General features: G+C 45.1%; 1 protein-coding gene across 1 annotated transcript; it reads left to right on the top strand.

Moving 5' to 3' along the window:
- The first annotated feature begins 726 nt into the window (after positions 1–726).
- Positions 727–7,515, top strand: LOC134286550 (uncharacterized). Its single transcript, XM_062848174.1, has 2 exons — positions 727–1,016; positions 1,078–7,515. Exon 2 carries the CDS (start codon positions 1,195–1,197, stop codon positions 7,513–7,515), a length of 6,321 nt encoding a protein of 2,106 aa, XP_062704158.1. The 5' UTR covers positions 727–1,016; positions 1,078–1,194.
- The last annotated feature ends 8,655 nt before the right edge of the window (positions 7,516–16,170 follow it).

The following is a 16,170-nucleotide window of genomic DNA, read 5'->3' as shown; positions in this document are numbered from 1 at the left end:
GTATTTGGCTTTTTCCGTACCATAATCGTTATTTCCAGGTACGAATATAGGTCTAAGTTGGCATATTTTCCAGCAAATCAGCGTTGATGGCATATATGACCATTCCCATGCGATCAGTCAGTGTTGACGCGCTACTGTGCATCAGAAAAGGAAAGAAATCTTGTTTTTGTTTTGTTTTTCATGTCATGTAATGTACAAAATGTTAGCACGCTACTTTGTACGCTGGGTAACCGTGAATAGGATAAAAACGCTCTTTTCGATCATAGATGATCAAGAAATGACACGAAGTTCCTATTTGGATTTTGTGGAGCCACATTGGTTACTTCCAGGTACGAACATATTGTCTGAGTTGATATATGCCCAAGCAAGGCAGCGTTAGCAATCCCATGCAATCAGTCAATGTTACCGCGTTACTGTGTATGCTAGGTTACCCCTAAAGTGTCCGAAGCTCCTATTGCAGCGTTTAAATATGTGTTGATGGCATAAAAGCGCTCATTTTGATCATAGTTCATCAAGAAATGACACAAATCTTGCGTTAATGGCATAAAAGCGCTCATTTCGATCAAAGTGCACCCGAAAAGGACACAAATCTTGTGTTTGTTCTTTCTCGGGCCATTTTAGTTACTTGAGGGTACGAAACATTGCGTCGATGGCATAAAAGCGCTTGTTTCAATTGTAGTTCATCAAAAAATGACACCAGTCTTGTATTTGGCTTTTTCCGTACTGTTCCGAACGACGAGAAATCAGCACTCCGGTGCGAAAGGGTCACTCGATCCACTCGCAGCAGGAGACCATAGTATATAGGAATTGCCAATGTACGAGATTGTGTCAAATGGGTGTCATGCAATATAATTGAATTTTCCTACCTAGCTACATGCATACACAACACAAAAATACGATTTCGCTTAAAGCTAGAACATTGAATTAGTAAAACTTATCCTAAAATAGTTAAAATCTAGTTAAAATCGACACAAATTGTTGGACAGTGGACAGGTTTAAAGCCTAGGACTAGAAATGTAAGTAATATTACGATTATATGTTTAAATTAAAGGTGAATTAACTAAAATAAAATTGCAGCTAAAAAGCTGACTCATGTGGAGCAAAAATACGAGTCACGCTATATGATCGTCCGCATAAATTTCCGAGACTGTCCCAACAAAACTTTTTAGATTTCTATTGAGAAATCTTACGAAGATGTCGACTTCCGCGAATATTCCTGGTGCCACGGGACCAAGTACAGAACCGATGGGGCAAAGCTGCCTACAAAGTGCAGAATCGCAGAAGCAAGGCGATCCTAACCTCAATTCGGGCGTACATCGGGAAGGTTCCGGTGCTGTAGCGTCAATCATCGCCAGTTCCAGGAAGAGTCGATCATCTAGAGCGAGTTCCCGAGCATTACGTGCTTCCCTGGAGCTTCAGCGCCTCGAGGAAGAAAAGCGTCTGGAGAAGGAGTTCATCGCCAAGAAATACGCGGTCCTGCAGGCTCAGCTCGACCAAGACGAAGAAGGTAGCAGCAGTAGCGGTAATACACGTAAATCCTCCAGTGCCCGCTCACGAAGAACGCACGATTGGGTACAGAGCCAGTTTGTCCCGACTACGAGTAACACCACCGGACCACAAACGATCCCCGTGGGTTCTCAGTCCCGGACCGGCACCATCCCCAAGGTTGTTCCAGTGACTAGCCGCTTGGACGAGTCGATAGTGTCCCAAATGCGATCGTTATCCATCAATAAGGATCCGGCGCCAGTGGACAAAGTTGCACCGAGCGTACAGCAAACTGCCATATCATCGTTTATCCCGACACGCCGTCGGTTAGCTCACCTGCAAGCTCAAAATGACGTGCACGATACCGTGCAGACTATCGAGACGGACTGCGACGACGGTGCTGTAGGTGGCTTCAAGACGTTTTCGACGGATCATCAGGTGCTGCCGACTGCGGTGAATTTCTCCATTTCTCCTACCACACCGGAGGCGTTGATGGAGCAGCTGAGCGAGGTCCAAAGGTGTGCGGACAGCCTCCAGCAGCAGTTGATGGCCAAGACACCCGGTCATACTCAAGATCCAGAGCGAAACCCGGACGAAGCCCGGCAATTCCTGCCAACGCAATCATCGACGGTGAATGTGCCAAGGCCGGCGCGCAAAGTTGCATACGAATTTCCGCCCATCGACGGTAGTATCAGAGTCACCAGCTCGGTTAGTCATACGTGCTCCAATACTATTACAACACTTGCCCCGCAACTGAATATTATAAGCTCGCTCGATTCATCACCACCGGCACGAGCTGTCGAACAAATAAATAAAACACCCCCTCCGGCCACCGGACCATGCTTACTTCCCCCCATTCTACCATTCGTTCCTGCACATATGAGTACGCCTCAAGCCCATTCTACTCCCCCCTCCGTGCACACAGTTTCCTCTCGATTGACTCCAATCATGTCGCCGATGGTTCCCACATCTTCCCCCATCGCCTCTGCCGTTTCCACCGCCAACGATGTTGCCCGGCGACAGCTATTCAGTGGTCCAAACTCACAACAACTCGCCGCCAGACACGTCGTGCCCAGAGAGCTTCCTGCTTTCACCGGTGATCCAGTCGAGTGGCCGTTGTTCCTGAGCTGCTACCAGAATACGACCGATATGTGTGGCTATTCCGATGGAGAAAACCTGATGCGGCTGCAGCGGTGCCTGAGGGGAAACGCACTGGAAGCTGTTCGAAGCCATCTGATGCATCCTTCATCTGTGCCGCTGATCATCGACACGTTGAAAACGCTGTATGGACGTCCAGAACAGATCATCAGCTCGCTACTCTCCAAGCTTCGTGCAACGCCAACCCCCAAGTCGGAACACCTGGAGAGTTTGATCGGTTTCGGTTTGGCATGCAAAAACCTTTGTAGCCACCTCCAAGCAACGGGTCTTCATGATCACCTTTCTAATCCATTGTTGCTTCAGGAGTTGGTGAGTAAGTTGCCAGCCACCCTTAAGCTGAACTGGTCACTCTTCAAGCGTCAACATGTGCACGCCGATCTTACTACGTTTGGCAACTACATGGACCAAATTGTGACAGCCGCCAGCGAGGTGACGTTCTTCAGTGAAGCAGATGGACATCGTGGCAAACAAGAGAAACAGAAGACGAAGGAGAAAATGTTCGTGCACGCCTCTGAGGAGAAGATAGTTGAAAGTGTTGCTGTCAATCGTCAGGAGAACAAGCCGAAACCCTGTGTATCATGCAAGAAGGACGGACACAGAATCAAGGATTGCCACACCTTCCGCAAGATGCAACTGGCAGACCGCTGGAAATTAGTGCAAGAGCGATTCCTATGTCGTCACTGTTTGGGTTCTCACGGAAAGTTCCCATGCAAGGCAAGCAACTGTGGGGAGAATGGTTGTGAGGATCGTCACCACAAACTCCTTCATCCGGGAAATCCCCAATCATCCCGAGCAACCGAACCACCGGCAACTACAAGCACAGTTACCGTTCACCGTCAGCTCAAGCAAACCGTACTGTTCCGGATTCTTCCAGTTTCACTACACGGGAATGGTAAGACAATTAGGACCTATGCTTTCCTCGACGACGGCTCATCTAGAAATCTGGTGGAAGCGAAGGTAGCTGCTGAACTCGGAGTGACCGGCAACGTACATCCACTCTGCTTGCAGTGGACCAGTGGAGTTGAGCGGATGGAAGACGAATCACAGCTGATAAAGTTGCAGATTTCGGGTGCGACGAACACCACAATGCTGGACTTGAAGGAAGTGCATACCGTCAAGAATCTCAACCTTCCGGTTCAGTCGTTGAACTTCAGCGAACTTTCCAAGCAGTTCGCACATCTGCAAGGACTACCCGTCCAAAGCTACGCGGATGCCATTCCTACAATCTTGATTGGTTTGGATAATTCATTTGTGATGGCAACACGTAAAAGCAGAGAAGGACCAAGAGGTAGCCCAATCGCAGCTAAAACTCGGCTTGGTTGGGCAGTCTACGGAAGCACATCCAACGAAGCTGATCGATCAGTTCATCAGCTGTTCCACATTTCTATCCGCTCACCCGATCAGGAGCTTCACGACCTCGTTAAGGAGTTTTTTTCTATGGAAAGTGCGGGTGCAGCAACCTCTACGATGGAAAGCGACGATGATCGACGTGCACGACAAATTCTGGAAGAAACTACTGTGCGAACGGAGTCGGGAAGGTTCCAGACAGGCTTGTTGTGGAAGGACAACCACGTGGAGTTCCCGAACAGCCGGCCCATGGCAGAAAAGCGATTCCGCTGTCTTGAGCGCCGCCTAGCATCAAAGCCCGACCTGTACGACAACGTGAAGACCCAGATCAGTCAATACCAAGCCAAGGGATACGCACATAAGGCGAGTCCGGAGGAATTAGCCAGTTTCGATCCAAAGCGGACTTGGTTTCTTCCACTGAACGTCGTTACGAACCCGAGGAAACCGAACAAGGTGCGATTAGTGTGGGATGCGGCCGCTAAAGTCCAAGGCCAGTCGTTCAATTCTGCTCTCCTTGCTGGACCGGACTTTCTCACCCCGCTTCCTTCGGTTTTGTCATCGTTTCGCCAGTTCGAGGTGGCCATCAGCGCTGATATCTGCGAGATGTTTCATCAGATCTTGATTCGACCTGAGGACCGGTCGGCACAGCTATTCTTGTGGCGGGATGATCCATCTGAGCCCTTCGAGGTCTTCGTCATGGACGTCGCGACGTTTGGCTCCACCTGCTCACCTTCTGCAGCCCAGTTTGTAAAAAATCGGAATGCCGAGGAGTTTGCTGAAGAGTTTCCGCAGGCAGCGGAGGCAATTACGAAGCACCATTATGTGGATGATTTTCTGTGCAGCGTGGACACCGAGCAAGAAGCAGTCGAACTGGCAGAGCAGGTGAAATTAGTGCACTCGAAGGCCGGTTTCGTCATTAGAAATCGGCTGTCGAACTCGAGTTACGTTCTAACACGGGTCGGGGAGCAGCCAACAGATTCGGCAAAGAAAATTTGGACCGACAAATCGGCCGCTTACGAACGGGTTCTCGGCATGATCTGGAAGCCTGAACCAGATGTCTTCGTCTTCCAAGGCGTGTTCCGAGAAGGAATTCTGGCTCTCATCTCGGATAACGTTGTTCCGACCAAAAGAGAAGTACTGCGGACGGTTATGAGCATCTTCGACCCCCTCGGACTGGTAGCCATTTTCGTCATCCACGGGAAGGTGCTTGTGCAACATATTTGGCGCTCTGGACTCGGTTGGGACGAACGTTTGTCGGACACTCTGCTAGACCAGTGGAAACGATGGGTCAAGTTACTGCAGCAGCTAGACGAAGTTGCAATCCCACGCTGCTACTTTCCTGGCTACTCTTCCGAAGACTACACGTCCGTCGAGCTCCATATCTTTGTGGATGCATCCGAGGAAGCCTTTGCAGCAGTGGCCTATTTCCGAATAGTTGAAGGAACAAGAGTTCGATGTTCATTGGTATCGGCAAAAACGGGGCTACCTTCGTCGATTCCCAGGCTGGAATTGTCAGCTGCCGTTCTCGGGGCTCGGCTTTCAAAGTCCGTTATCGAGAACCACACGATCCCAATCAAACGGAGAACGTTCTGGAGTGATTCCTGCACCTTTCTCTCCTGGTTGCGGGCAGATCCCAGAAAATATCGGCAGTTCGTTGCATTTAGGCTGACAGAAATCCACGATCTGACGCAGGTCGACGAATGGCGGTGGGTGCCATCACGCATGAATGTCGCTGACGATGCTACAAAGTGGGGTAAAGGTCCCGATATCAGCTCAGGCAGTCGCTGGTTCCAAGCGCCTACATTCCTGTACGAGCATCCAGATTCGTGGCCACAGCAGACGACGAAAGCAGAGGAACCCTTGGAAGAACTTCGACCGGTTCACCTTCACCATGGCGTCGACAGGGAGCAGTTGCTGCATTTTGAACGGTTCTCGAAATGGGAACGCTTAGTTCGTGCTATGGCCTACGTGCGGCGGTTCATAGACAATCTCCGATTCAAGGCAAAGAAGCAGTCACCAAATAACACGAAATGGTTAAGTCGGGATGAACTGCAGCGAGCGGAGACAACCGTTTACCAGCAGATCCAGCACGAGGCCTTCGAAGACGAGCTAGTTATTCTGAAGAGAAACCGAAAACTTCCCATCGGTGAACAACAGAAGTTTGAGAAAACCAGCAAAATCCTCAAACTTTCGCCTTTTTTGGACGAGAAAGGTGTCATCCGGATGGACGGTAGGATTGCAGCTGCGCAACAGGTATCCTTCGACTTCAAGTTCCCGGTCATTCTTCCCAAGAGACACAACGGGACGAAACTTCTTGTCGATTGGTACCATCGGCAGCACAAACACTGCAATGCTGAAACGGCTGTGAACGAGATGCGCCAAAAATTCCACGTGTCGGAGATAAGGGTGGCCTTCAAGCAAGCCGGGAAGCAGTGCCAGTGGTGTAAAGTGTACAAGGCGGCTCCAGAGATCCCAAGGATGGCTCCACTTCCACAAGCGAGGACTGCGTCACATGTTCGGCCATTCACCTACGTCGGCGTGGACTATTTCGGGCCGATGTTGGTTAAGCAAGGACGCAGCGAGGTGAAACGTTGGGTCGCGTTATTCACCTGCTTGACCATACGCGCAGTACATCTGGAGGTGGTGCATAACCTGACAACGGAGTCCTGCAAGATGGCGATCAGGCGATTCATCGCACGGAGGGGGGCCCCGAGGGAAATATTCAGCGACCGGGGAACAAACTTCGTGGGTGCTAGCCGCGACCTCAAAATAGAGTTGCAGCGCATCAACAGCAACCTGGCTGGCACGTTCACCAATGCGGACACACAGTGGCGTTTCAACCCTCCTTGCACACCGCACATGGGGGGATCTTGGGAACGCATGGTCCGGTCGGTTAAAAGCGCGCTTGCATCAGTGTCTACCGGTGGCAAGCCGGATGATGAGACACTTCGTACGCTACTGATAGAGGCAGAATCCATCGTTAACTCGAGGCCACTTACGTACCTACCGATCTACTCTGAGGAGCAAGAAGCGCTTACCCCGAACTGCTTCCTAATGCTCAGTACCAGCGGTGTCAACCAGCCGGCTAGGGAACCGGTCGAAGCAATAGCGATGGCACGTTGTAATTGGGACCTCTGCAAGCAGCTGTTGGACAGGTTCTGGGATCGGTGGGTGAAAGAATATCTGCCAACGATTACCAAGCGCACCAAGTGGTTCAAGGACTACAAGCCTGTTCAAGTAGGAGATTTGGTGGTAGTAGTGGAGGACCGGATTCGGAATGGATGGTTGAGAGGACGAGTGCTCCGCGTGTTCCCAGGACGAGACGGCCGTATACGGAATGCGGAAGTAGCGACTGCCAGTGCAGGAGTGCTGGTTCGGTCGGTAGCGAAGCTGGCGGTTCTGGAAGTCGGAGGTACCGCTGAAGTAGACTTCGAGCAATACGGGTCGGGGGATGTTCCGAACGACGAGAAATCAGCACTCCGGTGCGAAAGGGTCACTCGATCCACTCGCAGCAGGAGACCATAGTATATAGGAATTGCCAATGTACGAGATTGTGTCAAATGGGTGTCATGCAATATAATTGAATTTTCCTACCTAGCTACATGCATACACAACACAAAAATACGATTTCGCTTAAAGCTAGAACATTGAATTAGTAAAACTTATCCTAAAATAGTTAAAATCTAGTTAAAATCGACACAAATTGTTGGACAGTGGACAGGTTTAAAGCCTAGGACTAGAAATGTAAGTAATATTACGATTATATGTTTAAATTAAAGGTGAATTAACTAAAATAAAATTGCAGCTAAAAAGCTGACTCATGTGGAGCAAAAATACGAGTCACGCTATATGATCGTCCGCATAAATTTCCGAGACTGTCCCAACACGTACCATAATCGTTATTTCCAGGTACGAATATAGGTCTAAGTTGGCATATTTTCCAGCAAATCAGCGTTGATGGCATATATGACCATTCCCATGCGATCAGTCAGTGTTGACGCGTTACTGTGCATCAGAAAAGGAAAGAAATCTTGTGTTTGTTTTTCATGTCATGTAATGTACAAAATGTAAGCACGCTACTGTGTACGCTGGGTAACCGTGAATAGGATAAAAACGCTCTTTTCGATCATAGATGATCAAGAAATGACACAAAGTTCCTATTTGGATATTGTGGGGCCACATTGGTTACTTCCAGGTACGAACATATTGTCTGAGTTGATATATGGCCCAAAAAAGTCAGCGTTAGCAATCCCATGCAATCAGTCAATGTTACCGCGTTACTGTGTATGCTAGGTTACCCCTAAAGTGTCCGAAGCTCCTATTGCAGCGTTTAAATATGCGTTGATGGCATAAAAGCGCTCATTTTGATCATAGTTCATCAAGAAATGACACAAATCTTGCGTTAATGGCATAAAAGCGCTCATTTCGATCAAAGTGCACCCAAAAAGGACACAAATCTTATGTTCATTCTTTCTCGGGCCATTTTAGTTACTTCAGAGTACGAAACATTGCGTCGATGGCATAAAAGCGCTTGTTTCAATTGTAGTTCATTTAAAAATGACACCAGTCTTGTATTTGGCTTTTTCCGTACCATAATCGTTATTTCCAGGTACGAATATAGGTCTAAGTTGGCATATTTTCCAGCAAATCAGCGTTGATGGCATATATGACCATACCCATGCGATCAGTCAGTGTTGACGCGCTACTGTGCATCAGTAAAGGAAAGAAATCTTGTGTTTGTTTTGTTTTCCAGGTCATGTAATGTACAAAATGTTAGCACGCTACTGTGTACGCTGGGTAACCGCGAATAGGAAAAAAAACGATCTTTTCGATCATAGATGATCAAGAAATGACAGTTCAGGGTACGCTGGGTAACCGTGAATAGGATAAATACGCTCTTTTCGATCATAGATGATCAAGAAATGACACAAAGTTCCTATTTGGATTTTGTGGAGCCACATTGGTTACTTCCAGGTACGAACATATTGCCTGAGTTGATATATGCCCAAGCAAGTCAGCGTTAGCAATCCCATGCAATCAGACAATGTTACCGCGTTACTGTGTATGCTAGGTTACCCCTAAAGTGTCATTTCGATCAAAGTGCACCCAAAAAGGACACAAATATTGTGATTGTTCTTTCTCGGGCTATGGTACTTATCCAGTTGACGTCTCGACTAATAATGATAATTCCAAGACCTCGGCCTACTTATTGATGTGCTAAACTACCACACGGGCCATTTTAATTACTTCAGGGTACGAAACATTGCGTCGATGGCATAAAGCGCTTGTTTCAATTGTAGTTCATCAAAAAATGACACCAAATGACAGTTCAGGGTACGCTGGGTAACCGTGAATAAGATAAATACGCTCTTTTCGATCATAGATGATCAAGAAATGACACAAAGTTCCTATTTGGATTTTGTGAAGCCACATTGGTTACTTTCAGGTACGAACATATTGTCTGAGTTGATATATGCCCAAGCAAGTCAGCGTTAGCAATCCCATGCAATCAGTCAATGTTACCGCGTTAAGCGCAAATCTTGCGTTAATGGCATAAAAGCGCTAATTTCGACCAAAGTGCACCCAAAAAGGACACAAATCTTGTGTTCTCGGGCGATTTTAGTTACTTTAAGGTACGAAGCATTGCGTTGATGCCATAATCTTGTGTTTGTTCTTTCTCGGGCCATTTTAGTTACTTCAAGGTACGATGCATTGTGTTGATGCCATAAAAGCGCTTGTTTCAAAGTGCACCCAAAAAGGACACAAATCTTGTGTTTGTTCTTTCTCGGGCCATTTTAGTTACTTTTAGCTCTTTTCGATCATAGATGATCAAGAAATGACAGTTCAGGGTACACTGGGTAACCGTGAATAGGATAAATACGCTCTTTTCGATCATAGATGATCAAGAAATGACACAAAGTTCCTATTTGGATTTTGTGGAGCCACATTGGTTACTTCCAGGTACGAACATATTGTCTGAGTTGATATATGCCCAAGCAAGTCAGCGTTAGCAATCCCATGCAATCAGTCAATGTTACCGCGATACTGTGTATGCTAGGTTACCCCTAAAGTGTCCGAAGCTCCTATTGCAGCGTTTAAATATGCGTTGATGGCATAAAAGCGCTCATTTTGATCATAGTTCATTAAGAAATGACACAAATCTTGCGTTAATGGCATAAAAGCGCTCATTTCGATCAAAGTGCACCCAAAAAGGATCTTGTGTTTGTTCTTTCTCGGGCCATTTTAGTTACTTCAGGGTACGAAACATTGCGTCGATGGCATAAAAGCGCTTGTTTCAATTGTAGTTCATCTAAAAATGACACCAGTCTTGTATTTGGCTTTTTCCGTACCATAAATAATAATAAATATTCCAGGTACGAATATAGGTCTAAGTTGGCATATTTTCCAGCAAATCAGCGTTGATGGCATATATGACCATACCCGTGCGATCAGTCAGTGTTGACGCGCTACTGTGCATCAGTAAAGGAAAGAAATCTTGTGTTTGTTTTGTTTTCCAGGTCATGTAATGTACAAAATGTTAGCACGCTACTGTGTACGTTGGGTAACCGCGAATAGGATAAAAACGCTCTTTTCGATCATAGATGATCAAGAAATGACAGTTCAGGGTACGCTGGGTAACCGTAAATAGGATAAATACGCTCTTTTCGATCATAGATGATCAAGAAATGACACAAAGTTCCTATTTGGATTTTGTGGAGCCACATTGGTTACTTCCAGGTACTAACATATTGCCTGAGTTGATATATGCCCAAGCAAGTCAGCGTTAGCAATCCCATGCAATCAGACAATGTTACCGCGTTACTGTGTATGCTAGGTTACCCCTAAAGTGTCATTTCGATCAAAGTGCACCCAAAAAGGACACAAATATTGTGATTGTTCTTTCTCGGGCTATGGTACTTATCCAGTTGACGTCTCGACTAATAATGATAATTCCAAGACCTCGGCCTACTTATTGATGTGCTAAACTACCACACGGGCCATTTTAGTTGCTTCAGGGTACGAAACATTGCGTCGATGGCATAAAGCGCTTGTTTCAATTGTAGTTCATCAAAAAATGACACCAAAGGGTACGCTGGGTAACAGTGAATAAGATAAACACGCTCTTTTCGATCATAGATGATCAAGAAATGACACAAAGTTCCTATTTGGATTTTGTGAAGCCACATTGGTTACTTCCATGTACGAACATATTGTCTGAGTTAATATATGCCCAAGCAAGTCAGCGTTAGCAATCCCATGCAATCAGTCAATGTTACCGCGTTAAGCGCAAATCTTGCGTTAATGGCATAAAAGCGCTAATTTCGACCAAAGTGCACCCAAAAAGGACACAAATCTTGTGTTTGTTCTTTCTCGGGCCATTTTAGTTACTTTAAGGTACGAAGCATTGCGTTGATGCCATAATCTTGTGTTTGTTCTTTCTCGGGCCATTTGAGTTACTTCAAGGTACGAAGCATTGTGTTGATGCCATAAAAGCGCTTGTTTCAAAGTGTACCCAAAAAGGACACAAATCTTGTGTTTGTTCTTTCTCGGGCCATTTTAGTTACTTTTAGCTATTTTCGATCATAGATGATCAAGAAATGACAGTTCAGGGTACACTGGGTAACCGTGAATAGGATAAATACGCTCTTTTCGATCATAGATGATCAAGAAATGACACAAAGTTCCTATTTGGATTTTGTGGAGCCACATTGGTTACTTCCAGGTACGAACATATTGTCTGAGTTGATATATGCCCAAGCAAGTCAGCGTTAGCAATCCCATGCAATCAGTCAATGTTACCGCGTTACTGTGTATGCTAGGTTACCCCTAAAGTGTCCGAAGCTCCTATTGCAGCGTTTAAATATGCGTTGATGGCATAAAAGCGCTCATTTTGATCATAGTTCATCAAGAAATGACACAAATCTTGCGTTAATGGCATAAAAGCGCTCATTTCGATCAAAGTGCACCCGAAAAGGACACAAATCTTGTGTTTGTTCTTTCTCGGGCCATTTTAGTTACTTCAGGGTACGAAACATTGCGTCGATGGCATAAAAGCGCTTGTTTCAATTGTAGTTCATCAAAAAATGACACCAGTCTTGTATTTGGCTTTTTCCGTACCATAATCGTTATTTCCTGGTACGAATATAGGTCTAAGTTGGCATATTTTCCAGCAAATCAGCGTTGATGGCATATATGACCATTACCATGCGATCAGTCAGTGTTGACGCGCTACTGTGCATCAGAAAAGGAAAGAAATCTTGTGTTTGTTTTGTTTTTCATGTCATGTAATGTACAAAATGTTAGCACGCTACTGTGTACGTTGGGTAACCGTGAATAGGATAAAAACGCTCTTTTCGATCATAGATGATTAAGAAATGACACAAAGTTCCTATTTGGATATTGTGGGGTCACATTGGTTACTTCCAGGTACGAACATATGTCTGAGTTGATATAAGCCCAAGCAAGTCAGCGTTAGCAATCCCATGCAATCAGTCAATGTTACCGCGTTACTGTGTATGCTAGGTTACTCCTTAAGTGTCCGAAGCTCCTATTGCAGCGTTTAAATATGCGTTGATGGCATAAAAGCGCTCATTTTGATCATAGTTCATCACAAAATGACACAAATCTTGCGTTAATGGCATAAAAGCGCTCATTTCGATCAAAGTGCACCCAAAAAGGATACAAATCTTGTGTTTGTTCTTTCTCGGGCCATTTTAGTTACTTGAGGGTACGAAACATTGCGTCGATGGCATAAAAGCGCTTGTTTCAATTGTAGTTCATCAAAAAATGACACCAGTCTTGTATTTGGCTTTTTCCGTACCATAATCGTTATTTCCAGGTACGAATATAGGTCTAAGTTGGCATATTTTCCAGCAAATCAGCGTTGATGGCATATATGACCATACCCATGCGATCAATCAGTGTTGACGCGCTACTGTGCATCAGTAAAGGAAAGAAATCTTGTGTTTGTTTTGTTTTCCAGGTCATGTAATGTACAAAATGTTAGCACGCTACTGTGTACGCTGGGTAACCGCGAATAGGATAAAACCGCTCTTTTCGATCATAGATGATCAAGAAATGACAGTTCAGGGTACGCTGGGTAACCGTGAATAGGATAAATACGCTCTTTTCGATCATAGATGATCAAGAAATGACACAAAGTTCCTATTTGGATTTTGTGGAGCCACATTGGTTACTTCCAGGTACGAACATATTGTCTGAGTTGATATATGCCCAAGCAAGTCAGCGTTAGCAATCTCATGTGTGGTAGTTTAGCACATCAATAAGTAGGCCGAGGTCTTGGAATTATCATTATTAGTCGAGACGTCAACTGGATAAGTACCACATTGGCGACGAACGAACCCCGTTTGCTTTTGAGCCTTCGAAACGATTATCGGAGCGTTTAGCAAAACGACTCAGCGATTTTGGAGATCCAGACCATTAAAAAATCAAGATCCGTTCTGTGAAAGGACGTGCATGTGCTGCAAGTGAAGCTGATCATCAAGAAGGAACTCTCATGCTCTGCCGAAAATATTGGACATCCTGCTGAAAAAAAAATCAAGCCAAACAAGTTGTTGCCTAGGTAACGAACTATGGTTCCCTGAATCGTACAAAAAATAACAAGTTCCTTTGCAAGGGACTGCCTCAGGAACGGATTCAATCCGTTGTGTTAGGCGAAAAAAAAAACAATGAAGTTCACTTCAAAGGTGGACTGCCTCAGGAACGGTTTAAATCCGTTGAGTTAGGCGACAACATTAACAAGTTCAAGTTCCTATGCAAGGGACTGCCTCAGGAACGGATTCCATCCGTTGAGTTAGGCGAAACAATTTTCAAGTTCACCTAAAAGGTAAACTGCCTCGGGAGCGGATTCAATCCGTTGAGTTAGGCGAAAAATATTGAAGTTCACCGCAAAAGTGGATTGCCTCAGGAACGGATTATATCCGTTGAGTAAGGCGACATCATTACCAAGTTCAGCCCTAGCGGTGAACTGCCTCAGGAACGGCATATGTCCGTTGAGTTAGGCGACAAGAATTCCAAGTTTGCGTCAAAGGTAGACTGCCTCAGGAACGGAGGTTTCCGTTGAGTAAGGCGATTCTCGAAACGAGATAGATCTGCTACGTTTTGCTTTCCGGGCATATTTACAATTCTAAATTCGAACGTTTGTAGTCAAAGCACCCATCTCTAAGTACAACTGAGAGGAAGTGACATCGGCAAAGATTGTGGTTAACGGACGATGGTCGGTTTCGAATCCAAAGTCTCTCTCAAGTAAGAATATCGCGCCTATTCCAGTTATATCTATCGGATATCTATGTGATTCTATTAGTGACGGCGTTGCCTTGGAAATATATTTCTATTATAAACACTACTAAAAACGCAAAAGTATGTTGAGGCTCTACGTCTCTAATTAACGCCAATGTCTGTTAAAAACTTTATATGCTGCTAAAAAAAAAGGAGATGTGGTAGTTTAGCACATCAATAAGTAGGCCGAGGTCTTGGAATTATCATTATTAGTCGAGACGTCAACTGGATAAGTACCACACCATGCAATCAGACAATGTTACCGCGTTACTGTGTATGCTAGGTTACCCCTAAAGTGTCATTTCGATCAAAGTGCACCCAAAAAGGACACAAATATTGTGTTTGTTCTTTCTCGGGCTATGGTACTTATCCAGTTGACGTCTCGACTAATAATGATAATTCCAAGACCTCGGCCTACTTATTGATGTGCTAAACTACCACACGGGCCATTTTAGTTGCTTCAGGGTACGAAACATTGCGTCGATGGCATAGCACGCTACTGTGTACGCTGGGTAACCGTGAATAGGATAAAAACGCTCTTTTCGATCATAGATGATCAAGAAATGACAGTGAACTGTCATTTCTTGATCATCTATGATCGAAAAGAGCGTTTCTATCCAATTCACGATTACCCTGAAGGGTACGCTGGGTAACCGTGAATAGGATAAATACGCTCTTTTCGATCATAGATGATCAAGAAATGACACAAAGTTCCTATTTGGATTTTGTGGAGCCACATTGGTTACTTCCAGGTACGAACATATTGTCTGAGTTGATATATGCCCAAGCAAGTCAGCGTTGCAATCCCATGCAATCAGTCAATGTTACCGCGTTGCTGTGTATGCTAGGTTACCCTCATAGTGTCCGAAGCTATAGATGATCAAGAAATGACTGTTCAGGGTACGCTGGGTAACCGTAAATAGGATAAAAACGCTCTTTTCGATCATAGATGATCAAGAAATGACACAAAGTTCCTATTTGGATTTTGTGGAGCCACATTGGTTACTTCCAGGTACGAACATATTGTCTGAGTTGATATATGCCCAAGCAAGTCAGCGTTAGCAATCCCATGCAATCAGTCAATGTTACCGCGTTACTGTGTATGCTAGGTTACCCCTAAAGTGTCCGAAGCTCCTATTGCAGTGTTTAAATATGCGATGATGGCATAAAAGCGCTTATTTCGATCATAGTTCATCAAGAAATGACACAAATCTTGCGTTAATGGCATAAAAGCGCTCATTTCGATCAAAGTGCACCCAAAAAGGACACAAATCTTATGTTCATTCTTTCTCGGGCCATTTTAGTTACTTCAGAGTACGAAACATTGCGTCGATGGCATAAAAGCGCTTGTTTCAATTGTAGTTCATCTAAAAATGACACCAGTCTTGTATTTGGCTTTTTCCGTACCATAATCGTTATTTCCAGGTACGAATATAGGTCTAAGTTGGCATATTTTCCAGCAAATCAGCGTTGATGGCATATATGACCATACCCATGCAATCAATCAGTGTTGACGCGCTACTGTGCATCAGTAAAGGAAAGAAATCTTGTGTTTGTTTTGTTTTCCAGGTCATGTAATCTACAAAATGTTAGCACGCTACTGTGTACGCTGGGTAACCGCGAATAGGATAAAAACGCTCTTTTCGGTCATAGATGATCAAGAAATGACAGTTCAGGGTACGCTGGGTAACCGTGAATAGGATAAATACGCTCTTTTCGATCATAGATGATCAAGAAATGACACAAAGTTCCTATTTGGATTTTGTGGAGCCACATTGGTTACTTCCAGGTACGAACATATTGTCTGAGTTGATATATGCCCAAGCAAGTCAGCGTTAGCAATCCCATGCAATCAGTCAATGTTACCGCGTTACTGTGTAT

Source organism: Aedes albopictus, chromosome 2, assembly GCF_035046485.1.
Source record: "Aedes albopictus strain Foshan chromosome 2, AalbF5, whole genome shotgun sequence".
Lineage (NCBI taxonomy): Eukaryota > Metazoa > Arthropoda > Insecta > Diptera > Culicidae > Aedes > Aedes albopictus.
This window is presented reverse-complemented; position numbering and strand designations above follow the sequence as displayed.

Bases quoted from the DNA above. Each gene is read 5' to 3' on its own strand.
- LOC134286550 (XM_062848174.1), top strand. From the start codon at position 1,195: ATGTCGACTTCCGCGAATATTCCTGGTGCCACGGGACCAAGTACAGAA.